At 41.2% G+C, this 25091-nt stretch overlaps 4 protein-coding genes across 9 annotated transcripts in view; 2 read left to right on the top strand and 2 right to left on the bottom strand.

Moving 5' to 3' along the window:
- Window positions 1–6795, bottom strand: part of ogfod3 (2-oxoglutarate and iron dependent oxygenase domain containing 3) — a 31237-nt gene extending 24442 nt beyond the window's left edge. Inside the window, exons 1-5 of the mRNA XM_005721834.2 lie at window positions 6601–6795; window positions 4771–4997; window positions 2975–3050; window positions 2795–2837; window positions 709–773 (exon numbers count right to left, since the gene is read on the bottom strand). Coding sequence (XP_005721891.2) covers window positions 709–773; window positions 2795–2837; window positions 2975–3050; window positions 4771–4997; window positions 6601–6668 — 479 coding nt within the window. The 5' untranslated portion in view covers window positions 6669–6795. The remainder of the gene's footprint in view (window positions 1–708; window positions 774–2794; window positions 2838–2974; window positions 3051–4770; window positions 4998–6600) is intronic.
- Window positions 6495–11635, top strand: hexd (hexosaminidase d). 2 transcript variants are annotated; one of them, XM_005721836.2, is made up of 12 exons: window positions 6495–6555; window positions 7054–7141; window positions 7230–7345; window positions 7539–7626; window positions 7705–7869; window positions 7948–8131; window positions 8325–8396; window positions 8773–8971; window positions 9050–9211; window positions 9305–9412; window positions 10069–10158; window positions 11452–11635. In XM_005721836.2, the coding sequence occupies exons 2-12, from the start codon at window positions 7055–7057 to the stop codon at window positions 11621–11623; spliced, it is 1443 nt and encodes a 480-aa protein (XP_005721893.1). In that variant the 5' UTR covers window positions 6495–6555; window position 7054; the 3' UTR covers window positions 11624–11635. The 2 variants fall into 2 exon arrangements, with proteins under 2 accessions (XP_005721893.1, XP_005721892.1); XM_005721835.2 differs by lacking the exon at window positions 6495–6555 and having other exon boundaries at window positions 6879–7141.
- Window positions 11636–12558: 923 nt separating this feature from the next.
- Window positions 12559–16391, bottom strand: cybc1 (cytochrome b-245 chaperone 1). Of its 2 annotated transcripts, none has more exons than XM_005721829.2 (6): window positions 16160–16391; window positions 14357–14444; window positions 14192–14233; window positions 13927–14097; window positions 13679–13823; window positions 12559–12723 (listed from the first exon to the last, which is right to left on the bottom strand). In XM_005721829.2, the coding sequence occupies exons 2-6, from the start codon at window positions 14442–14444 to the stop codon at window positions 12567–12569; spliced, it is 603 nt and encodes a 200-aa protein (XP_005721886.1). In that variant the 5' UTR covers window positions 16160–16391; the 3' UTR covers window positions 12559–12566. The 2 variants fall into 2 exon arrangements, with proteins under 2 accessions (XP_005721886.1, XP_005721885.1); XM_005721828.2 differs by lacking the exon at window positions 16160–16391 and adding an exon at window positions 15339–15488.
- On the top strand, window positions 15285–24882 carry narf (nuclear prelamin A recognition factor). Of its 4 annotated transcripts, none has more exons than XM_005721832.2 (12): window positions 15285–15302; window positions 16828–16902; window positions 17010–17075; window positions 17371–17499; window positions 17582–17714; window positions 18016–18150; window positions 19045–19163; window positions 20465–20597; window positions 22142–22214; window positions 22369–22506; window positions 23007–23164; window positions 23257–24882. In XM_005721832.2, the coding sequence occupies exons 2-12, from the start codon at window positions 16846–16848 to the stop codon at window positions 23505–23507; spliced, it is 1392 nt and encodes a 463-aa protein (XP_005721889.1). In that variant the 5' UTR covers window positions 15285–15302; window positions 16828–16845; the 3' UTR covers window positions 23508–24882. The 4 variants fall into 4 exon arrangements, with proteins under 4 accessions (XP_005721889.1, XP_005721888.1, XP_005721890.1 ...); XM_005721831.2 differs by lacking the exon at window positions 15285–15302 and adding an exon at window positions 15840–16065; XM_005721833.2 differs by lacking the exon at window positions 15285–15302 and adding an exon at window positions 15840–16150 and having other exon boundaries at window positions 20468–20597.
- Window positions 24883–25091: the final 209 nt, after the last annotated feature.

Here is a 25091-nt window from a genome sequence, read left to right as displayed (position 1 = left end):
AGCAGAGGAGATGGGATCTGTTAGGAGAAATTAATATTTCACAGCACAGTGCACCATTATCCAGACAGGTATTCCCACCCAACCGTCCAAACGCAACAGATTCTGAACATCTGACTGTTTCGCATGAGGAAGTCCCCAGCGGAGGGGAGGCTAACCGGGTGGGAAGTGAGCTGGGAGTACCACCGTCACTGTTTCCTGATTAAAGTCAGCCAGATGGTCCCTGAGGATCTCGTGTCAGCCACCTGCGCTATGTGACTAGAGAGCGACGGAAGGAAACTGAGGCAGAAAACTGATTGTACCAGCGCTGATGAATGAGATTCGTGCGGGTTGCTGAACCTGGAGAGTTCAGCTCACAGAGTCCGTCATCATTAAGATTGATTGTCAACTCGATAGTACGACTAGATTTCTGCACATGATGTTGTAGGCGGTTCCTGCTGGGGAACAAACTGGAAAAACCTTGTAGACATAAGTAACGAGTGTCTAGGGCTGTAAAATGAAGCCAATGCAGAAGCGCCAAAATCTGCAGTTCCAAAACGGAGTCAGTCCCCATAAATCAGCATGTTAAAATGTTTTCAGCCTGGTATGTAACACAGTTTGGCCTCTATGGATAGTTTCCCCATTCATAAAAACGAACAGTCTATGTTTTTTTACACAGTTTCTGTGTCGATCTATAGAAGAACAAATAAAAAAACTGATGTACTTTCCCACCTGTATATGTTAACAAACTGTTTTCCCATCGACAAGGCTCCAGAGTGCAGGTCCAGTATGGAGGCCTGCAGGGTACAAACAAAAAAACTGGAATGTGTGCAAATAACAACAAAAAACAAGTCAGCTGAACAAATAATTCCAAAGTGTTGATGTGCACTGGTACAAGCATGACATAGTGACCGTTTCAAGGGTCAACACTGATCCCTCAGTGGCCTTTTTGTGGCGTTCTCCCTCTGCCCTTTACTTGTTATTGCTTATCAACTCCTCGGGGACACTGATCTGAAAATAAGTCATTTTCAAAGAAGTCTCTCTGTGGCTTCCCCTCGGTTCATGTGAGTGTCTTAACACTCCATAAACAGCTCCTTTATTGGCTGTGGACCAGGCCTGGGGGGAGCGGAAAGCATTACTGGAGAGTGCCCGGAACATCCAGGCAGTCCCAGTTTCATCTTCCACAGCAAAAGAGCCAAAGCTCTAGTTATTGCTCAAGCCTGCCCTCAAGTGCTGAGAGGGCCCATTACAGCAGTGGTGCTTTCTAGGTTCATACTGGAGTATTATTTCATTCACATCCAACAAAAACACAGATGTAATAACTACAGCACATACACATTCCTGTTGTTGAACAGGCTTACTAGAACTGCTGATAAAACTTCATCAGACACTAATTCCTAATAAATGTGCCACATACCAATTAGTTTTCTAAAAACTACAGTGCCCGGGTGTTTAAGAAAACTGTTTAGACTTTCTCAAAAGAAGCCATTACATACCGAGTCATTTACATATCACACAGCCCATGACAGATTCAATTATTTTTTTATTTAAAGAAAAAACAAAAGAACAGCTGGATTTCCTTCTGTTCCCCTGTCAGCTTTTTCTTTTTTTTAAAGACGGATGGGTTATTCAAAAGCTCTGCTCACACTCCCAGATGGATGTAGACAAATGCATACATTAATCATCTGAACAGTGTGGGATCATTTTGACGTAGAATACAAAGTTGAAGGGAGATGGCTCATAGTCACCCTCAGTGCTCATTTACCTTGTTGTATTAAAGCTTACCCTCTGCAGATTGCTGCTTTGCCACAAAACCCACAATAAAGCAGTCAAACAAATACTGACTTTTAAGCTTTAAAGAATTGTTTTTGCCTTATAAACTGCATTTCCATCTATATTTGCACGTGTGCCCAGTTCTCATTTTCCTGGCAAAAGAAAGAAAAATGTGTCTCTTAAAACAAATGTTTACATTTTTCTTGTTTCCATTATTGTTCTCTATATTGTCCTCTGCTGTCCACTCTTCTTGTCATTGTTTGTTCTAATATGATGTCATCACTGTTTTTGTCCTTTTTGTCTGTAAATAGTGTATCTGTATGTTTTTACTAACTTGTGTGTAACACCAACCTGCCAGAGGGTCTGCAGATGGAAATTAAGGGTATAGGCTATAATCATTTGCATTTGTTAAAATGTTCATTAATATGCATTGTCCCTCTTTCTAAATAAGATAGATAAGATAAGATAAGATAAGATAAGATAAGATAAGATAAGATAAGATAAGATAAGATAAGATCAGTTTCAACATGACAGTATGAGAGGATCCCATCTTACTAACTGGGTAAAGTTTCTGTCACTACTAATAAAAAAATGATTCTGTCATCTTCCTCTAATACTTCTGTATCTATAAAGAGACTGAAATGTCTATAAAATGAAACTTTACCACGATAGGATGAATTTCACAACACTGCACATGAATGCACTCTCATTACAAGTTATAGGACACATGTGTAAATATCAAACTGGCTATAAAAATATACCAGCCATGATACAAAAACTCTAATGCAACGTACAATCAACACTCAAGCTGAGTAAACAAGGTGGGAGTGGATGTTTTGGAGTGACGTCCATATTTCTCATGTTAGTTTTAATTTCAAAGGCTGTTTGTTAATATATTTCATGCTTTATTAGTATTAAAAACACGAACCACCCATTTAATCCTGTATAAATGCACTTGTTGAAAGCTTGCTGTCTCAGAGATAGCCGGGTTATCCCTGCTTCACTGTCATGTTATTCCAACAGCATTATTTGGGGATATACTCACTCCTCCCTCTGACCCAGCCAGAGCCAGCCCCCTCTCAGCCAGCCTGTGTGCCAGAGACAAAAGCACAGAGAATAATTCAGCTGCACCGCAAAACACAGAAGATGATGAAGGAGAAAAGCACAAAGGTAGCAGGGAAGGGAGGGAAATGAGACCCAGCGCTCTCAGAATGACATTGTTTACCTCCTGAGTGTCTGAGCCTCCTCCCTCGTCACCACGCCATCTGTGACAGCACGGCCACACTTCTGAGGGGTGCATCCTGAGGAGAGGACGGCCAGGAGAGGTTTTCAAAAACAACAGGAGCATAAAAATAATTGTCAGTAGACAGGGAAAGTGGGTAATAATAAAAGCAGTACTGCCAAAACATGTCCAGTCTTACTTCCAGATTCTTGACTGGTATAATTTCTTGCTTAAAGCTTCTCACTTCATTATCTTTAGGCACTGGAGAGGCACAGTTTGAGCTGTGGGCAGCCCTCATGTTTTAGAGAGAACAAATACAGATGCAAGCCTCGATCAATTATCCATGACTTCTGGGAATGCAGATTATTAACAGTTCTTCAAAAGTGGCACATGATATGCTCAACTTCTGTTCTACAACACACCAGTACAGTACCACTTTAGTACACAACTGGACAGGACAGCAGGCTCTGTATCTCCCAGTTTGAGTGTATATCATTAAGACAGTAATATATATCACAAAGAAACCTGGACTATGACTGCTAAACCCTTAGTGATAGAACGGAGCACTGCCTAATGAGGTTAGATGGACTTTTGTCATTTTATTTAATATTGTTTGTTTAAAAAAAATGCAAATGTATAGAAAGTCTTTGAACTCTTGGAATAACAGACAGAATTATTTGCCGTCAAGATATTTGATTTGCTGAAATGCTTAGCAGCTAGATTGACTATTTTGCTAGAATAGATTAAACATTATCAGGCTCCTCCTCCTCATCCCTACGAAGAATAATCTTTTTTTTTTAAAAACAATACTGAAACTAATAATAAAACCTAAACTAAAACTTAACACCATAAAAATACTAGCAACTGCCAGTACTACCCCTCAAAACTTGACCTCTGACCTTGAGGTCGCTGAGATTCGAACTTGGTATCAATTTGAAGCTCTTCCGTCACCTCGTTCTCCAGCTATCCTCTTCACAAACTTAGGTGTCCTCTGCCTGCCCAAGCAGCAGGGTTACAACAATAAATACTGAAGTGAAACTAGAAAATCCACTCTAGAAGCTAAACTGAATTAAAAAGAAAGTCAAAATAAAAACTAGAATAGCTCAGATTTCCACTGACATCATACAAAGAAAAATGTAAAAGAAAACAAAAAAAACTTTCTAAAACGGAGCATTTCGAGTTTTCGCTTACAGGGATTACTTACGTGTTGACAAAAGTTTTTAACTTCATCATATAACAGTAGATATATGCCAGAAAATAAAGAAAAAGCATAATAGATTCTTTTTTAATAGAGTGATCAGTGCTATAAGTAATAAAAGAAATCACTTATTGCCACATTACTCACAATCCAAGCAGCAGCAGATTTCCAAAAAGTCTGCCACTCATTCCAAAACAGGGGGATGTTGACTCTTAGCTGTATTCTTTTTACCGTGATAAAGGCCTGAGCACAGATGCAGCGATACAAACCACAAACACACCGATGGACGCAATTAGCATATTTGGGTACAAGTACATAAATTTGGGGTTTCACCTTACGCACTGTAGCTTTGTAGAGCCTTGTAAAGAGATGTGCAAGAGATACTGTACTATGCTGCCATCTAGTGGAGGAAACTTTAAAATCAAACCATTTGACAAATTAAAAAAAGCAATTGTGAAAAACTAATAACAGTTCCAGTTTGATTTTAAAGCCAAAAATGTGCTGCTGGATTAAAATGTTATTCATTAACCCTGCCATGTTTACTCAGCACAGGAGTGTCAGCTGATTAGCTGACATTATGCAGTAAGAACAGGAGCCTTACCTGGGTAGCGTTTGTAGTTGTCATAGTCTTCAGAGCACTGGACGCTGTAGACTCTGGGCTGAGGTGCGACCAGCTCCCCTTGGCTGACCAGAGTTTCTGTGACGTCACTGTCCAAAGAGGTCATGTACAGCCACGTTGCCGCCCCACATGCAGACAAAGCGACCAGCAGCAAGGCCACAAGCAAACGGGACCCCCGCCATGACGATCCCTGCCTCAGCGCATTACCTCTGACCAAGACAGAGAAAAGCTCCAGATAATTAGCTGAAGTTGAATTCTGAGAGAACTTCCATAACATGTTTAGATGAACTAAAGCCATTTCTCTCTCAGGCAACAGTTAGAGGGATGTACTGAGTAATTATTTGACTTCTAAAAAGATTCCCACATTTGTGTGTATGATAGGAAAATCCAAGATTGTATTGTTTCATACTTGTTTCCATTTCTAATGCACAGAAACTGCATAGCAAATTCAAAACAAATGACATTCTTCATTAAATGTCATGGCTAAAGAAATATTAGCTTGAAATAACAGTGAAATACATAATTATGTGGCTATAAATGAAAAACCGCCTTAAATTGATGAACAAATAGTTGAAGTAGTGAAATCTATCAGTGGAAACTAAATAACACTAATAACATCAAAATTCTGGGATATTGAACAGTTAATTAGTTACAACTGGTTCATTAGAGGAACCACAGGTTTTACAGGTAGAGGCCACTGACATTTTTCCCCATCTTATCTTTTCTGGCTGTTTTTTTTTTTTTTACTAGTTTTGCATTCCACACAGCTTCAAGAGCATGAAGGAAATTGCATGGAGACAGGTAGGAACTCTAGACAGAGCCATAGAAGGTCCTTAACCCACAGATGAGAGCAGGTTCCCCCAGAGCCCATGAAAGACTCTGGTGAAGCCGTGGAAAACATTACGTTGCCTGTAATGTTTTTCAGAATGACCGGTGGGTCAGTGACAGTCTGGGGAGGAAAATCCATGGAGGGATTTAGGTCTATTGATCTAAATCCAGTAGAACACCTCTGGGACGTTATCTTCGGTCCAAACCTTGCTGCCAGTTCACACCTCAGATTGTGCAGGAGCTCAGCGATGCCCTGGTCCAGATGTGGAACGAGATCTCCCAGGTTACAATTCATCATGTCATTAGGACCATGTCAGGCATGCATACAAGCGCATGGGGGGCCACACAAACTACTGAGTACTATTTTGTGTTCCTGCAATGAAATTTTGTCAAAGTGAACTAGCCTGCTGCGTTTTTTCCCCACTTAGATTTTTTGGGGTTTCTTTGATCTCTGTAGGTTGATCATTTTCATTTCTATCAAACAGCTGGCATCCTTTCACTCCTAACACATTACCCAGTCCATATCAGTGTTATGACATGATTTTTTCCCCCCAGTGAGTTGTGATGTGTTTTCAAAGTGTTCCTTAGTTTATTTTTAAGCAGCATATATGCAGTGTACATATACATATAATACATGCTTAATGAAGTTTTTAGTTTGGGCTGGATCATTGTTGAACCGGGCATTAATACTCAGTCAATATATGTCACTGCATAATTATGTGAAATGCAAATATTATGTGCATATTATTGATTCACTTATGAGAAAACTGTGTACAGGAAAGCACAACTTATAAGTATTTGGTTCGCCTGAACACTCTATACCTGTGTTATTTTAACATTAGCTTAGCATTTAGCCAGCTGACGTTTCATCGCGGTCAAACACGGTGACAGCACCTGACTGGCACACATTCCCCTTTCACACCGTACAGCTGTGCACAGGTGAGCACATTAGCACGTTTTTTTGTTTGTTTTTTTTAAGCTCACCTTTTAATTTTCTTCTCTATCTCGGCTGCATTCGCACCCTTCGCGTTTCTTTGCCGTACTGGAGCCATTCCACCTTAAAACATCTACTACGTAGCATTTAGAAACGCATACAGTCACACACGGCCGCAGTCTCTTGCCTTCTTCCACTAAACCATACCGCTCACCCCGCCAACAGCTTGTACAAGCTCCCGAAACTCTCTACTTCCTGCTTGCCCCGTATAATCCAATCCTATTGGCTCCGGGGAAGGGAAAGCCTTTTTTCTATTGGACCACGTTCGGGTCTCTTTGAGTTGCACTTACAGAGCATAGCTGCGAAAACAACTTAGCTAGGCTAGCTCGGCTGTTATCATCATTTTGATAGTAAACAGTAAGAGAACGGGCTTACGCCACAATATTAACATTTCATCTGTGATTAAAGTGTACAAGTGAGTGGGGCTCTGTGTATGCATGCAGAATGAGCTGTCCACCTTGGCCTAAAGGGAAGAAAGTGGTGCACCTGGACTTAAAAGGTGCTCCTCCACGAGTTGAATACCTGCACAGGGTAAGCTTCCACTCGGGTCTTGCTGCAACATGAACAGTATTTACTGCTCTGTCACTTTTTAGTTCCCCATGTGTGCTAACATCCTCAGCTGATCGAGCTCTTCTCTGAACTGGGAGTGGATGGCCTGCTGGTGGAGTATGAGGATGTGTTTCCTTATGATGGGGAGCTGAAGCTGCTCCAGGCAACAGCACAACCTGCTTACAGGTGCAGTTTGGGGATCTAGTGCTTCTTAAATAGTTTTCACTTTGTGTGGATTTTTAATCTCTTTTCACAATAAAAGATCCTCTAATAAAATCATAACCCTCCCTGTGTTTAATAGAGATATTTTAAGTGCAGACTTGCTGTAGAAATGCTTTGGTTTATCAGACTGTCTGATTTTTGCGTGCTGTACTTTCAGCCGAGATGAGGTGCTGTCTATGCAGGAATTCGCCAGATCCAAGGGGATGGAGGTGATCCCACTCGTGCAGACATTTGGTCACATGGAGGTGAGGTGTGTCGCATGTGGCTCAATTTTAAGATGGGAGTTCTGTGTCGCCCCTGCGCTCATCTCATCTCTTTCATAGTTTGTGTTAAAGCACCGATCCATGTGGCACCTAAGAGAGGTGGCACACTGCGTGGGAACCCTGAACCCCCACAGAGAGGAGGGGGTGAAGGTGGTGATGGAGATGCTGAGGCAGGTAGTGGAGTTGCATCCGGGGCTCAGCACGCTCCACATTGGAGCAGATGAGGTGAGGGGTCGGTCTTCAGGGGGGAACCAGTTGTTTTTGTATAACTGAATCTCTTACATTCGTCTTCGCGTCCTCAAGGTGTACATGCTGGGTGAGGGCGAGGAGTCCAAGTTGTGGCTGGCTTCACCTGGGCGTACAGTGGAGCAACTGTTCTTAAGTCATGTGACCAAGGTGGCCAGGGCTGTCAAGGAGGCGTGGCCTCATATGACCATCATAATGTGGGATGATATGATGAGAGGCATGAGCCTGGACACACTGAAAGGTGAGGTGATATTCAGGGTAGTTTGAAGTTCTTGTACGTGTACGGGTCTAAATACTGTCTAAAACCACTTTGCAATAAAGTTAGTACAAAAAAACATTTCAGACTCTTGTGCTAAAACTGTACAGTATAAATGATTTGTATTTATTTATGATAAAATATTCTTAATTACTGTTTTTTTTTATCCATATGGAAGCCAGTGGTTTAGTGGGACTCGTCCAGCCTATGTTGTGGGACTACACCCCAAACCTGGATGTGTCCCAAACTGGTAGGTAAAGTACACAGATGTACATTATCAAACAGTGCACTGCAAAACTATTGACTTCAGGCTAATAATTCACCTTCTGTAAGTTTTCTTTTTGCTAGTACAGAATGTTTTCAAATGCAGAAGCTTTAAGAACTTGATATCAATGAGGGGTAAAAATGAAAAGAGTAAATACAACCAAAAATATGTGACCTAATGATGATTCAACATGTTATCTTAAATTGACTGAGCTTGTTTTACTAATTTAAGTTGAAATTCTGAATGGCCATTTTTACATTTTAAAGACTTGGGAAAAATTCAACCTATATATCCGCTTTATTCATTAAGTTACATTTGTAAGTAGAATAAACACTGAATATTCTCAAACTATGTTTTTCAGTGTCTCTGCTGGAGAAGTACTGTAGTGCCGGTATGGCAGATCTTTGGGCAGCCAGCTCCTTTAAAGGCTCCACCAGTGTTTACACCTGTGTGACCAGCACGCAGAGACACCTGGATAATCACCTGCAGTGGCTGAAGGTGGCTGCTTCTTTGTCTCCTGCTGTAAATATAAAGGGTATTGCCATCACAGGCTGGCAAAGGTAAGAAGCAGAGGACGTTCTCCACGGAGTAAAAGGAAAATAAGATGTTTATGTGGGCCATCATTTACCCTTCATCAGGTATGACCATCTGTCAGTGCTGTGTGAGCTGATCCCAGTGGCTATTCCATCACTAGCAGTCTGTCTCCAGACTCTCCTTCACGGACAGTTCAGTGCTGAGGCCCAGAGCAAAGTAACCGGGAAGCTGGGGATCTCATCAGTGGAGGTGGAGACCATGGGAATGTGAGATTTAACACCGTTGTAATAATCAACACCATCACTGTATCTATGTATGCATCTCCAAGCTAACAGGATTTTATTCCCCATGGCCCTCAGGACATGTGTAGCTGACACAGTGTTCCCAGGAAGGAGGCTGGCTGAGTTAATCGTGGAGCTCAATGCACTCCTCAATTCAGAAGATATAAGATTTTTTGAAAACAGCATGTAAGTTATGGGAAATGATCATAACATTTCATTTAAATGGAATTGAATGCCAATTCAGCCTCACGTCTGTAGGCTAGCATCTACGATTTGTGCACAGTGTACCACTTTATTAAGGATATTTGTGTGCTGCGAACATGAACTAAAATTTAGTCAGTCATGTCGCCATTGAACAACAGTTTCAGTGAGATGTGGGAATGGATTAAGTCTTTAGATAGATTTTAAAACATTCTAAAAATGTTATTAAAAATATTTATATGTGTTGCTACTTTGGCAATTACTACAAGACAGCCAGATATGTTAGGTATAGTGTTTGGTATAGTGCACGGGCTACCTGTTAGCAGTGAGGTAAGCTATGCTGCTAAGTTTATAAAATGAAGTCTAAATATGAAGCCATCGTAAAACAAATTTCATTTTTACATTTTAGGTTTTGGACAATTAGCTTTAAAGGTTATACTACAATTTTTTTCATTCTTCGTTTGATCTTTTTTTTATTTAACTTTAGTTAGAGCCCGCTTTTAGCTAACAAGCTAACATTAGCGCTATGTATAACTTAGAAATGTGAAGCTAACAGGTGCCAAATAAATTTTTATTAGAGATTTGTCGAGAGTTATTTTTTTCCAGTGTAGAGATTTAACTGTATGCTTGTGTTTCTGCAGGTTTGTGAGAGGATGGTTTAGCCCATACCAGCGGCAGAGGAAAACTGTTACCCCGCTAATCACCATGCAGATTCACAACCAAGCATCCCTGTGAGCACACCTTCCTTATGTTTTACCAAAATGTGGAAAATTAAAAATACACAGAATATGCAGTCATAGTAAAAAGAAAGTACAGCATGTACAGGATATATTTAAAAATCCTTAAAATTAGGCAACTAGAACCTCAATTAAACTATATGATATATGTGTCATGATATTTAACAAAAGCTAAGCCAAAATGAAGAAGCAGTGTGACCCTGTTTGGCCAACAAGCACTTTGTAATCCTACATGTATGCTGAGGTCAGAGCCAAGAGTGATTTTTCGTAGACTCTGTGCAGCTAATGGGATCGCTCCATGGTGACCAATGAGAAGAATTCAGGTTTAGGGCACTTCACAATAGCTTCACTTTTCAGACCCAGAAGTTTGGAGCATCTTTTATGCTGTCAATAAACCACAGAGGGATCATGTCTGACATGATTTCGTGTGACAGTGGTAGCAACACACCTTTCTAGGTAACTAGTTACCAGAGTAAGTCTACAGAGAATGTCTTTATTTCCTGAAATTCTCAAAGGGATGCTCAGAAGATATGAAGTGACGCAATTCTAATGTCCTTATGATGCTCTTTTACCCATAAAATCTAACAGGACTGGCTTAATGGCACCAGTTTCCTGATAATAAATGCAACAGATGTTGGGAAAAACATGTACAAAAAGGAGCTTGCTGTGGTGCCAGATAGGCTTGAAGTCCTTAATGCAAGAACGAATATGTTTTACAGCAGTTACAGCTCTGTGAGAAAAACCTAGAGATGAAACTACATCTGCTTTACTGATATCTTCTTCAGAAATCACAAAGGAAACAGACAGAAAATTTGTTTTACCTCTACCTTCTACATCTATTGTGTATTTTGTTGTACAGTTATTTTATTTTCAACTTTAATTTATATATTTTATCTTATTCTTTCCTAGTTAAATTTACCCTTTTTAATTTTTCATATTTATTTCCTATCTTATTCATAGCCTTTTCCTTTTTTTGTTTTCTTTAGGTCACGAGCAGTTGTCCAATCATTTCACTACATATCGTACTGTGTATGACTGTGTACGTGACAAATAAAATTGGAATTTGAACAAGTTACTTGTTTTGGGGCTATAGTTAAAAAGGGCCCCTGTAAGTAAGTGCTGCCATGAAACTCATATTTTGTGGTTCCATTTATATGTGCTAAGCATGTGCAGAATAGAACAGTTATTTAAATCGTTTTAGCACTTAGCTCAGCCTGTGAGCTAGCATCGTGATAAGTCTTAACCTTAGTCTGTATGGCTTTAAACTCTCTTCCGGTCACGTTGCAGGTATTTGGCTACATTACAGCAGAAGGTGGAGGCAGTGAGAGAGGAGATGGCAAGTCTCTACCCAGATTCAACAGTCCAGGAGTGGATAGAGGAACACGTCAGCCCTGTAACAGCTCCTCTTCAGAGGATAACAGAGGATGTTGCAGCCTGTTTGAAGGAGATGGTGCCATAGAATCACTTTTCTGTCTTTGACATTGCTGATTAATTCACATAAAGCCTTCCTAATTTCTGCCACACACTGGCACCAAAGTTCAAAGGAGTGATTTTATATAGGGTTCTACGCTTATGTGAGAGTAAACTGCTATATGTAAATGGAGCTACATGTAACAATGACAATAAAAATCAAACCCTAGTTTAAAAAAAACAAAGTGTTTATTCCCTTAAAGCAGCACGCATTTGAACTTGGAATGAGACAAAGTTTGACAAAAGCACAAAAGTCTTTTCCTGAGATACAGTCTTTGGTTCACTTTAAAAAAAAACAACAACAACAACAGGTAAAGGTTACAAGATAGACAAGCATGACGTCAAAGCATTTGACACATAATTCACTCTTGACTAAGCTCAGAAGATCCTTCATGCTCAATTACAGTTTACACATGCATTCATCTGGATTGTCTACTGGGTTCAAATAAACACGCAAAAAGACAATTATGAGCGGGGTGGTCCAGAAAACTGTGGGAAAAGCACTTTCCTGAGGCTCGCATACACAAACACTCAAATTCAGTAGGAAGGCACGGGAAATCTGTAATCTGAAGTGTGGTCTCAAACAGTAATTAGCTCAAAGATGATGAAATAATACTCGCTTAAAGAAGACTCCACTTAGAATGTAACAAAAGGGAAATAAAAAGGTCTGTTCCAAGATTTCCTAAATTGTGAACATTTGCAGGACAACATATAACTGAATGGTTGTATTACCAGTAAAAATACAAACAAGGAAGACTGTAAGTAGAAACTAAGGGTTATTTTCCCTGCTGTTCCACATGCATGCACATGCTTAGAGTTTGCTATATATTAAGGGCCTTGCACAAACCTCACCCTCTGTAATGGCTCTGCATTGCTGCACTGCCCCTAATTAAATCTCCCTTACATTAGAGTAACACTACACTTCAGACAGATCACAGCTTGTCTGCTTCATCTGAGTCGGTGCTATTGTCTAGAGAATCTTCATCCTCTGCGTCCCCGTACTCAGCCTCATACTCCTGCTGCCGACGTTTCTGCAGTTCCTCCAGTGCCAGGAAGCGCTTGAGCAGAGCAGCCACTGCCTCCACATCACTGAGGAGTAACCGGAGTGCAGAAAACAGATCCAAATAAATCCAAATATTAATACAGTGTATTCATGAATAAATGTTCATCTCAAATCGTAGTAATCAAAGTGCTGTGGTACTTTTTGTGCAGGGTATTATTAGCCATCACATCTCGATAGCTAATTAGCATGCAACAATAATTCCTGTTAGCAATCTTACAGTGAACACCAGAAAGCAAACAGTGTGTCTTTTCTGTCCTGTCTCCCACACCTCACCACCAACCGGACGTGGCAGATGGCTGAGCCTGGTTCTGCTGCAGGTTTCTTTCTGTTATAAAGGAGTTTTTCCTTCCCACTGTCGTCAAGTGCCTGCTCATAGGGGGTCATATGATTGTTGGGGTTTTCTCAGTGTCATTATAGGGTCTTTACTTTAAAATATAAAGCGCCTTGAGGCGACCATTGTTGTGATTTGGCGCTGTAGAGATATAATTGATTTGAACTGATTTGAACTGATTTAAACGGTGAAGACAGGCGACTCATTTAATGTTTATATAACACTTGGCACACACATCTACTAGCTAAAATAATTAAAATCTAACAGAACTGTTTTGGAGTCAATTCTGTGTTCTTTGGTTTTTGTTTGAACTGTGTAAGAGAGCTATTGATTTATTTATTGATGAGGGCAGGCTGAATAACAAACATCTATCTTTAGAAGTCAGCACAGTTTAACAGCAACATAAATTCTAGCCTCTAGATTGGCCACAAAATAAATCAATGCAGGAAGGATCTCTTATACAGTTGTTGTGTTTTAGCTACGAGCCCTCTAATAAACTGGTAGCTAAACATGTATTAACTGCAAGTTTTAATTTTATGGGGTTAATATACTGAAAATCTGAACATCAAACCTCTATTTTATCTTTCATCTAGCAACAACTTCATACTAAATCAGATCCTGTGCTGAACTGTCAACTGCCGGTGACCTACCTGCGTCCCCCGAGCGTGGCACTCTGAGTGAGGGGGTAGGAGAAGCCTGCAGCCAGCTTCAGCATCAGCAGATAACCTTTTCCCAAATAACGCACCCTTTCCTCCTGTACGCAGATATCGCACAGCTGGTCCAGATCCAGCACAACTGGGAGATGGAGAGAAAAAACACAATGGTAAGATCCATTACTGTGGCCTCTCAGCTCACTAATGGAGCTGTAGTGACCAGCCCCCTCTGTGGTTTTACTCACCTTTTTCTTGGCCCTTCCTCCACAGAGTCAGGACTAAAGTGTATAAACTGAAGGTCTTAAGCTCAATCAGGTTCTTGGTTTTATCAAACACAGCCTCCTCCCATTCCTCCATGTTCTGCATGGCCACAAACAGACAGCCGGCCACGTAGAAGAGCTTCCACGGGATGCTGTCTGCGGGATCGACGCAACACAAGGAAAGAAAAGAAAGCTGTACTCAAGTGTTGGAAGTTAAGATGACATATCATATAAATTTTAGCTTGCATACCTGAGCTGTAATATGCAGCTGTTAAGCCAACAGATGCTATACCTGCAGTGAAAATAAGAGGCTTATGGTTTTGGAGCAGTTCAAGGGAATATTCCATCACTGAAGTGTGAGAGCGCATGTCATATTTGAGTATGGGAACAACATTTGCACAAAAAACAAACTTACCAACAAGAAGAGACCACGAACGGATCCCCGGGGATCTCTTTAGGTGGAGCAGGGTGGAGCTCTGGTCTTCTACTGTCATGTATCCCATCTAAACAAAGACAAGAACCCAGCAGTTTAGAAACACTAAAACCTTTGATTTCTTACAGTGGGAAAAGTGCAAAAACTTGCAAAACCTGCTTTACTCCATAATTTCACAGACCTTTCCTTTAAAGGAAGGGACTGTTTTAAGTGAACTCAATTTAAAGAGCCACTGTAAAACATTCACGTCTGTGTTCATTTTCAAATTGCCATTATAATAAATCTGATAGGGCCAGAGCTCAGTGAAATGTAAACAACTAGTGAATCACCCTATGTATTTTCTGCACTTTTTTTCAGTTTCAGCTTTTATATTTCGTATCTTTAAGTTAAAATTAATCAAATCAAAACCCCAAAAGGAGCTATACCAGACCCGTGCTCTGCTTCAATACAATGCCCAGACAGCAAAGTAACAGCTATTCAATAGGGACCAAGTCTTCACTTTTTTACCCCAGAGCCTCCCTTGCAAATCAGACAAGCTTGGATTACCTCAAAATAAACCAAGATGGTTTCTCAAAAATAATCCAGACAAGTTGCTGTAAGCAGTGGATCTTTTGTTTGTTTTCTAACTGAAGAAATATCAAAGATGAAATGTGTTTCATGGTCACACATTGATGTTTTAACATGTTTCAGTCCTCTGAGTGGCATAGACCTACCTGCTGCTGTACTGCTGTACAGGGGTGATGGCAAAATAAAACTCAAACTGTTCTCGTGGCTTGATCTACATTTTTGTTCCATATATGTTTCTGATCAGACATACGGGTTTTTTTTTAAACTGGATCTGAAAACACGAGACAAGAAAGATGCCCCTGCTGCTGCTGCTGACCACGATCACTCAGCGTGACGTATACCAACAATCTCTGCAGAACAGGTAAAGACACAGTAATATGAAATCGGTATTGCTTACCTTAAAATCGCCTTTTTTTCTTATAAATTTTTGCCTTGTAGATTTAGGAAAGAAGAATGCGTACAAGGGAACGCAACCGCTGAAATTATAAGGAAGTTCTATTCATATTATTGCAACAAAACAGTCCCATAGGGGAAACACTTCCTTCCAGGAACAGGGCGAGCTTTACTTCATCACGCCTTCAAAATAAAAGCTTAAGAAAGAAAAAAGTAAGTAAGAAAGAAAGAAAGAAAGGTTTTTTTTACTTTAAATTTTACATTTAAACATTACATTTGCCTGCATACGCCTACCATAAGCAAGCAAGTAGTATATATGATTGCGTACTTAAATGTTTCAAACATAGTAACAATTTGAAAAGGCGTTCATAACTCGATAATAACCACACAGGTTTTCTTTTCAGAAATACCTAAACTGAGTTTTTATCAAAGCTGTTTCTATCACATTTGAATTTAGTGTGAAGTGAGGTAAGAAGACGTCTTTCTACACACGAGCTTCCGGAGCAACTCGTACCCAGTTTGCGCATGCGCTCAGAGGTCGCCGGGGTACACAATGGAGTCGGACGACTGGCTTGGACACTAGAGGAGTCTCGTCGCTTTTGTAAGCGGCAGTTAGAGTATTATGAAATAACCGCAGAGGTTCAAGCCTGGCGGCCAACAGTGGCGGTGACGCCGTCCACAGACGAGTTGACCGGAAAACGAAGGGTGCTGAGTAACTGTCGAGTTCACCTGTATGTAGTCTTCTTTAGCACTGGCTGCTCTTCTACATTTTTTCCTCATGTCTTTGTCCGAAAGAGCAGTGAAATAAATCGTCCGGTGAGTTACCTTAAAATTCGACCTTGCAGCGTTACACTGCGTCTGCCGCGCCGTTAAACCAGCATGCACGCTTCGGTCCCACACAGGAATTAATGTAGAAACCCCAAAAAGGCCTGGACCGAAATAGCGTGTTTTCAAGTGGTATATTTAAGGGCAGCAAAACTAACATACCAGGTAGCTTGTTAACGTGAGGCATGCTTAAGGATTTGGCTATTCTTATTCAAAGATATAAATATATTCACCCCAAACTAGATTTTTTAAAAGGTATTTTTGTATCATATGAAAGTAAGACTGTTTCTATACAACAAGCTAACTCTCTATAGGTTTTAATAGCACGGTAGCTTCCAGCCCATACTTCTCGCGCTTCCCCTCACGCGCACGCAATCTGACGTAATGGACTTCGTGGCGGTTTCTGTTGACTCTGTTTATATAATTAACCCGAGCAATTTGGGATGTAATGACAGAAGACTAGCTTGTGCTTGCACTCAGTTTCCCACCATTATAAAGCTGTTTTGTTTATGATAAAAACGCCCGCCTGTGATAGGACGCTGGAAGCAGTCAGTGGAAGGTGGAGTTAATTAAACAGCAAAGAGTAGTCGCCTCTGCCTTCATTACAGGAAACTTTAGGCTGTGTGGAGCTGGGATGTTAATCTCTGTGTGTCTCTCTTAATTTAAAGATATAACTGCTGAAGAAAATGTCAGAGGTCAACATAGCCAAGCGCAAGGAGAAGTGCGAGAACTGCACCAAACAGGTATGATGATGGCTCTGTAGCACTACACTGTCTCATAAATGGGTTGGTTGACTGCCTCTTTCTTGCTCTCAGTTCTGAGCTGAGTTTAATGATCTTTCTACACACAGTGCAATAAGAAGCAAAGCGAAGATGGGGCCAACTCAAACCAGGAAAGCGAAGAAGTCAATGGGCAGGTAGTATCTGCTTACCCAGTGCACTCTAGTCATTAATTGCTCTACATGAATCAGTCCTCATCATGTTCCCATGTTAAGCAGTTTTCATGCATGTGCATTTCATGCATCCTTTCAGACTGTTTGAAGTTCACAGGGAGGATAAAGTCTAAAAAGTTACAGTTCTTTATTTCAGCATGATTCAGATTAAGATGCTTTTAGCAGATAGTAGGCTTAAGGCAGGTAATAACCAGTACAGGAAGATAAAACGTAGCCCACTTCAAAGGTTGTCGGGGTGAAAAAAATCTAATTTTTTCAGGGGAATGAAGGCTCCCAGCTTTTGTTGAGCGCATGCCTGTCCTGTGACGGCTGTCTGTCAGACGAGGACACCTTGAAGATTTCTCAGCAGGGTCTGGAGGAAGTGGAGCGAGTTCTGGCGCTGAATAAGGTACACGTCCTCTGAAACCAGGGAGTGTTTCTGCGCTGCCTTGTTGCGCTTGCTAAACAACACCTTCCTCTGTCCCTGTCAGAAGTGTGATGCGTCGAAGCACAAGGTGCTGGTGGCGTCGGTGTGTCCGCAGTCTCTGCCTTTCTTTGCTGTCAAGTTCGGTGTGGACATCGCTGAAGCGGCCCACAAGCTCTGCGGCTTCCTCAAGCACATCGGTGATTTGAGTTTTTTTTCTTTTATGAAATACGAAGTAGACTTTACCATAAGTTTCCTACTCTCTCCTTTTTGTTTCTTTCTGTTGTTAGCTTGTTTTGTTATTTTTAAAAAAGCTACTACTTTTTTTTTTTTTTTTTTTTTGGCCGTACTTCCCACTTTTCTGCTAAACAGACTTAAGTTTACCTTTCTGCAAGCAGGTGTGCACGGATTACCCGTACGCCCTGGTGTTTATCATACATGTTCAACATTTCCCTGTTTGTTGTGTGCATTCTGCTTCGTCACTCTGGGTTTTCCCTGCAGGAGTGCAATATGTGTTTGACACCACTCTGGCAGCTGGCTTCAGCATCCTAGAGAGTCAAAAGGAGTTTATTCAGCGATATCGCAGGAGGCACCATGACTCCCACGCCCTGCCCATGTTCACCTCCTCCTGTCCAGGTAAACCGTCCTCTCTTCTTTGCCTTCCTCATACTCCCCCCACTCTTTACTGCTGCTTCTTCTTCTCCTCTTTTTTTCAAACCCCCACCCCGTTGTACTGGTTTGTCAGTGTGATTATCATCTGTGCTGGTGTTTGCCTCAGTTTTAAGATTTCTTTGTTCTGCAAGTCCCCGGGCTCTTTCTTGAGTGAATTTTTGTGCGTGTGCTGAACCTGGGGTTTTAGAGGTGCAGATAGCAGAGAGCTGCTGGGGAAAGATAGGAAGCTCTTCCTGCACCACTCCCTTTATCAGAGATAGGACGCTAGAACTTTTTTGGTCTTTAATTGCAGCTATACACGTGCATGCAGACACCCAGGTATTCATCCTGTGGGGTCTAACACTGGCCATGGAGGAGGGCTTTGCTCGCCTCCAGGTGAGGAACGACCAGTAATTAAATAGCAAGCCGGCTTATCATCATGAAAGAAATGTATTGGACTATGTGGATTTTTTTCCTCTTATCTCTTGGTGTGTGTTTCTAAAATAAAAAACTTCAATTCATAATAATAATGGATTGGATTTATATAGCGCTTTTCAAGGCACCCAAAGCGCTTTACAATGCCACTATTCATTCACTCTCACATTCATTCACTGGTGGAGGCAGCTACAGTTGTAGCCACAGACTGTCAGACTGCCCTGGGGCAGACTGACAGAAGTGAGGCTGCCATATCGCGCCATCGGCCCCTCTGGCCAACACCAGTAGGTGGTAGGGTAAAGTGTCTTGCCCAAGGACACAACGACCAGGACAGAGAGCCCAGGGATCGAACCGGCGACCTTGCGGTTACAGATGCGATTCCCAACCCCCTGAGCCACGCGTGCACAGTAGGCTAAGGGTTATTTTAACATTGTGTGTTTACAGGGTGGATCCGCTATTCAGAGCGTGTTCTGGGCAGCCTGGTCACTCCTCATATCTGCACAGCCAGGTCTCCCCAACAGATCATGGGGTGTCTGGTCAAAGACTACTTCTCTAAACAGCAGGTAAGCATTGATCCACTGTGACAACTCACAGTCAAAGGTCTCAGGGTAATTGGAGGTCTTTCTACCACTTAAGTGTCTGTCGACAAATAAGGAAGGGTAAATAAATGAAAACTAATCTGTTGTATAGGCGTAAGAGTTAAATATAATGGAGGTAAGAGGTGATCAGCCTGATGGGGACTGATGGCTAACATTGATTGGCTAAAAGGTCTTCATGCTGCTCTAAATCTTTTTTCTATTAGAAAAGTCTCTAATAGGTTAAGACCGGGAACTTTGCTCACCCAACATGTGAGCTAGGACTTGTTGTAGTTCAGGAAGTGCTTTACCAAAACAAGTTTCACCACTTCTGAGGCCCTGTGTTAAATTACCTCTAATTTAAGCTGTCACAAAATGCAGAAAAAGAATGCATCAAATGAACTAATGTTAATGAACCGCTCCTAAAATCTTAACAGCAGCTCAGCCAAAATATCCTGCAACAGAAATGAAGCCCGACAAATGTGTAACACCTTGCATTAAAGCTCTTTTATTAAACTGTCATTGAGGAAAAAGCAGAAGGTTAAAAAGAACATGCGTAGTTATTCATGATTGCTAGCTGGGATGTTTTGTTGGCATATTCAGTAGTGCCAGTAGCACTTGTAAATACAACCAGATATAACTTCATTTATACATACAAAGATCATCCTTTTAAATGACTTGCGACCTACTAAAATAAGCCATAACAATGCAGGCAGATGACCCTGGCACTTGTCTCCATTGCTACATTTTCTTGTTATTTTGCTGTGTTCAACATGTTCCTGGGCTTCAACCTTTGGGCAGTGGGTGTGTGGCATCCAGCCAATAGTAGTGCCAAGGGTATCAGATTACACCACTCTCAGGTGCAGTGAGAACACATACAGAGTGGATCTATGCCATTACGATTTTTTTTTTTTAATTCTTTTTAATGATAACTGTCATTTTAAATTATACTAAAAAGAATACTTAAAATCCTTCAAAATAACTGTTGTGGGTTGTTTTTTGTTTTTTTTAAAATGATGTTTAAAAATGTAGCCAAAGTTTAAAATAATGTAAAATTAAAGAGGTAAATTTACCAAACGTGTAAAAATCACTGTGAGCCAAAAGGCTGTTCTAAATGTTCAGTATTTGATCACCTAATGTAGTCACGTCGTCCCAAACCACACGTTCCATCTGAGTCAGTGTTTGTACTGTCTCAAACCTGAACAATCCAAGGCTAATGTCAGACTGAGTTCTGTATTTTATGAGAGAGAATCTCTCTTATTATGTCTTTGTCGTGTTTTCTGTACTAGCAGAAGTTGAGTCCAGAGAAACTCTACCATGTGGTGGTGGCTCCCTGCTTTGATAAAAAGCTAGAAGCTGTCAGAGAAGAGTTCTACAACAGTATGCTGGAGACCAGGGATGTAGACTGTGTACTTACCTCAGGTAAGATTATTAAAAAGACCATATTTGCAACCATATTAGAGTTTGTTAGACCCCTCTCTCTGGTTTCAGCAGAACACATTTACTGTCTAGAGGTGTATCTGAAACCTGAGGATTGTTTGTGCAGAGGAAAGGCTGAATTACTTGATATCCTTAAAAGGTTTCCTCCAAGAGTTGCTTTAAACAGCTATAATGTTCTTCAGAAAGGTCATAATGGATACTCGAATATAATCACTGTAATTATGCCAGCAGGATGCTGATCTGGTTTCTTTTGTTTTCTTGAGATTCAGCCATTTGTCTCTAGATCCATTTAAGATTAAGAGCAGCTGACCCCAGTATGACAGAGCATGTCAGAGTGAGCAACTGTGGGAGAGCTGCAGCTGTGGCTAAAAAAGAAATCTGCACTCGCACTCATTTGATGCACCTGCATGTACCAACCAACCAACCATGTTTCCTCTTCTTCACTTTCTTTGTTTCAACCAGAGTATCACTTCATGTATCATTGTAAAATGTACACTCACTGGCCACTTTATTAGGTATACCATGCTAATACTTGGTTGAACCCCACTTACCTTCAGAAAAGCCTTAGTGGCATAGATGGACAGATTCAACAAAGTGCTGGAGGCATTCCTCTGAGGTTTCAGTTCATACTAGTATGATACACAGCTGCTGCACATCTATGATGTACCACATCATCAGGTGCTCTGCTGGATTAAGATCTGATGACTGTTGGAGGTCATTTGAGTACAGTGAACTCATTGTTATGTTCAAGAAACCAGTTTGACATCAGTGCAACTGTGTGCATTATCCTGCTGGAAACAGCCATCAGATGATGGGTACACTGGTCATAAAGGCATGGATATGATGAGCAACTGTACTGTGGTTTTTAAACAGTGCTCAGCTGCAGTCCAAAGTGTGCCAAGAAAATATCACCAGTAACAGCAATAGTTCATACTGGGCAGCATGTTGTTTATGCCAAACCAGCTGAATGTCACAGCAGAAAATGACATATTCGAGTTACTGTTGCCTTCTTGTCAGCTCATAATATTCCGTTCATTTTCCTCTCACATGAACAAGCCATTGTGTTTTCTTTTTTACAAATACAAATTTTATTTGTCACATACACAGTTCAACATATAGTGAACATGCAGTGAAATGCTTGTGTCCTGAACTGCGAACAGGCTGCAGACATAGCCGTGCCGTGACAGGACCCTTACTGGATACCAGGTGGGAACTGAACTTGCGACCACCACTCCAGAAGTGTGTAGTCTTACCACTACACTATCCAGCTTTTAAAACCTAGAGATGGTTGGGTGGAAAAACTTTAATCTGCAGTTTCTGAAATACTCAGATCAACAAAAATGCAGTTAAATTACTTAAAGAACCTTTCTCCCACATTCAGATGCTCACGTTGAACTTCAGCAGGTCGTCTTGTCCATCTGTACATAAGCCTTTAAACAGGTGTAGCTAATAAAGTGGCCAGTGAGTGTTGTAGTTGATAATGAAAGAGAGCACTGTCAAAGTAAGAGTCATGTTTCATGTTCCAGGGCAGATTTATTACCTGATGGAGCAGAGGAAGGTGTCGGTGGAGGAGCTGGACTCAGTTCCACTGGACCAAGTGTGAGTAGCTGAGAGCATTGTTTTTAATAATGTAAACGATGACGTCAGTGCTATGTAGTTGGAGTGTTAATAAATTGTACTTTGATGTGTAATGTTTACGTGACTGGATACAACCTCTGAGCCTGTGTCAATGCAGCTTTGACTGTGACTGTAGGCTGGGAGACGGTGGAGACGTGGCGCTGGTGAGACATGACGGCAGAGGCTCTGAAGGTTTCCTGGAACACGTGTTCAAACACGCTGCTAAAGAACTCTTTGGTGTGGACGTCCAGGAGATCACATATAAGACCCTCAGGTGAGAGACGGCCCAGTCGGCATAGTTGTGTTCTAATACCTCACGGTTGTGTCATTCTGGAGATGGGGTTAGGGTTTTAATCCATTTGTCCATCTGTTAATGTGAAATTATGACATTACTGTGGTTGTTTGTATGTTTGGCGCATCAACAGATGCGCGGAAAGTGTTTTCTTTCCTCCTTCATTGTCAACTTTATGCACATCTGCTGCTTTTAATTTCCTTTCAATTCAATTATTAACAATGAGCAATACAAAATTTGTTGTCACACCAACTTCACTGTGAGCTAACTTTGAACTAAGACTGACCCTGTGATCCTACACTCCCCACATTGCTGCGTCAGTCTGTACTTAAGAGCTGCTACTTTGTCTGTGTAAAGGTGAAAAACCAGTTTAATCAGCTTAGCAGTGTGATGTGGGTTTTTAAAACACGGCAGTGGATGGATCAGTTAAAGATCACTTTTCTTTGATTATGTGTATCATCCCTTTGCTGGTGACTTTACAGGAATCGGGACTTCCAGGAAGTGACACTAGAGCGGGATGGTGAAACACTTCTGCAGTTTGCTGCTGTCTATGGTTTCAGGAACATCCAGACTCTGGTTCACCGTATGAGAAAGGGACGTGTGCCTTATCAGCTGGTGGAGGTGCTGTCCTGCCCCGGAGGTAACGCCCATCACGGCCCATGAGCTCAGACATGCTGCTGCCAGCTCTTTAAGATTTGTGACCCTTAACTTTCCTCCTATGTTTCCCTTCAGGGTGCTTGAGCGGCCGCGGTCAGGCTGAGAGTGAGGGAGGTGCAGGCCGGCTGGACAAAGCCTTGGTCAACCAGATGGAGGAGATCTACAGCAGCCTTCCAGTCCGGCTCCCAGAATTCAACCCTACCCTGCACACCCTCTATCAGGACTGGCTGGAGGGTCAGGACTCGTCACAGGCCAGAAAGTTGCTGCACACGGAGTACAGAGATAAGAGTCACGGCCACGCACAGCCCCCACACATGCAGTGGTGAGAAGAAAGGGAACGTCTTCCTTTAAAGACATGAATGGACAGCTATTCGATTGTGCTTCTGCCTGGACCATCACATATTCTAAAAACCTGTGGATGACGCAGAATGACGGACCAGTGACTGACGTCTCAATAGATCATTCTTCCATTTAACCACGGGGGGGGGGCTGCCTTTTTTGTGCCGAGCCTGATGAAATGTGAGGGGCAGAAAAACAAACACTTAGAAATGATACCGAGTGAATCAGTGAATGCAGTGAGGTGTTCTTAAACTGGCAAAAAACAAGATCACCTGCTGTGCCAGCTGTTCTAATAAGTGACATCTGTAGCAAGTGTGAACCATCAGTCTGTCGAGTCACAGAGCAATAACCCCTTGAGAAAACAGAAGCTTTTATCACAACTGGAACTCATGAACCGAACCTGTGGATGCTGAATGTATATTTGATGAGTTTGAATCTTAGCTGTCCAGTATGAATCATGCAGTTTTCCATGCTAAAGTCATCTCCACTGTTCCTAGCTGAAAGACTGCGTGTTCTCTAACACAGTGATAACTATGCAACAGTGTCTTATTGAATCAGTCACAGTAAGTCTGATGCATTATTCAGATTATCCGTCCCAGAGGAAGGACAGTCCTTCTGTTTAAGGCTGCAAGAGGGTTTCATTTGTATCACTGCTCCAGTTTCACAAACTAGTATTTTTATTAAGTTATGCATATTGTTTTACAAGATCAAACATTCATGTCCTATGTAAAGCACAAAAAGAAAAATGCTTCTCACAAATAAGTGACTTGTCTCATTCTGATGCTGATGGTTTTTTGTTTTGGTCGGGGGACCTGGTCATAACATAAAGAGATGTCACTCCGGAAACTTTAAAAAAAAAATTTTTTGGGGTCCTTTGAGAACCAAAAGATGCTGATCTCTCCAAACCAGGCTGATCACCAAATAATCTAGATAGAAAAAGAGTACTACAGGTCACAGGAGAAATGTGTATAGTCTTAGTGGAAGCATAGAAGAACTAGAGAACAAGAAGGGACCAAAATTTGAACCTTAGGAGCACCACAGATGCATCACTGATGATTGATGGCTGAAAATATTTAGATTTTCTGTGCTGTCATTAAGCGAACAAATGGATTAATCTTTGAATTTCTTCAAAAGAAATATTAAAACTGGCAATTTAAAGAAAAAGGTTATGACACTGTTGAAATAACATGCATATTCACACTTATTATTGCTTATTATTTAGATCCAGGTTGTCTCTGAGTCAAAGGGAAATGGCTCATCTGACGTTTTCTCACCAACACCTGCCAAGTTGTTCAGTCTGTAGTCGCATCAAATTAAAGCAAAATATGAGATTTATTGTTTTCTTGGATGGAGAAAAACACATTTGGTGGACATGTTTTTGATTTATACAAGGAAACAAATCTGTTTTCACTCAGTCAAAAAGTCAATATTGCAAGCTTCAAAGAAGGAAAGATATTAACGTAGTTAATTATAACAACAAAAAGCCAAACGTGCCTTTGATTTTAAAATCCCCCTTGTTTTCAGTCAGCATCAGTAGCATAATTCAGATGAATACCATTTCTTAAAATCAT

Source organism: Pundamilia nyererei, unplaced genomic scaffold, assembly GCF_000239375.1.
Source record: "Pundamilia nyererei isolate P.nyererei 1_Seehausen unplaced genomic scaffold, PunNye1.0 scaffold00005, whole genome shotgun sequence".
In the NCBI taxonomy this organism is placed as follows: Eukaryota; Metazoa; Chordata; class Actinopteri; order Cichliformes; family Cichlidae; genus Pundamilia; species Pundamilia nyererei.
The sequence above is the reverse complement of the archived record's forward strand: the minus strand, read 5'-3'. Positions and strand labels throughout refer to the sequence as shown.

Bases quoted from the DNA above. Each gene is read 5' to 3' on its own strand.
- hexd (XM_005721836.2), top strand. From the start codon at position 7,055: ATGAGCTGTCCACCTTGGCCTAAAGGGAAGAAAGTGGTGCACCTGGAC. The intron at 8,132-8,324 runs GTGAGGTGATAT...TCCATATGGAAG, and splicing joins GAGCCTGGACACACTGAAAG to CCAGTGGTTTAGTGGGACTC. The intron at 10,159-11,451 runs GTGAGCACACCT...GTCACGTTGCAG, and splicing joins ATTCACAACCAAGCATCCCT to GTATTTGGCTACATTACAGC.
- cybc1 (XM_005721829.2), bottom strand. From the start codon at position 14,444: ATGGGATACATGACAGTAGAAGACCAGAGCTCCACCCTGCTCCACCTA. The intron at 14,098-14,191 runs GTATGCAAGCTA...TCGATCCCGCAG, and splicing joins AGCTGCATATTACAGCTCAG to ACAGCATCCCGTGGAAGCTC. The intron at 13,824-13,926 runs GTGAGTAAAACC...TCCATCTCCCAG, and splicing joins GAGGAAGGGCCAAGAAAAAG to TTGTGCTGGATCTGGACCAG.
- narf (XM_005721832.2), top strand. From the start codon at position 16,846: ATGTCAGAGGTCAACATAGCCAAGCGCAAGGAGAAGTGCGAGAACTGC. The intron at 17,500-17,581 runs GTACACGTCCTC...TGTCCCTGTCAG, and splicing joins GAGTTCTGGCGCTGAATAAG to AAGTGTGATGCGTCGAAGCA. The intron at 19,164-20,464 runs GTAAGCATTGAT...TTTCTGTACTAG, and splicing joins ACTACTTCTCTAAACAGCAG to CAGAAGTTGAGTCCAGAGAA.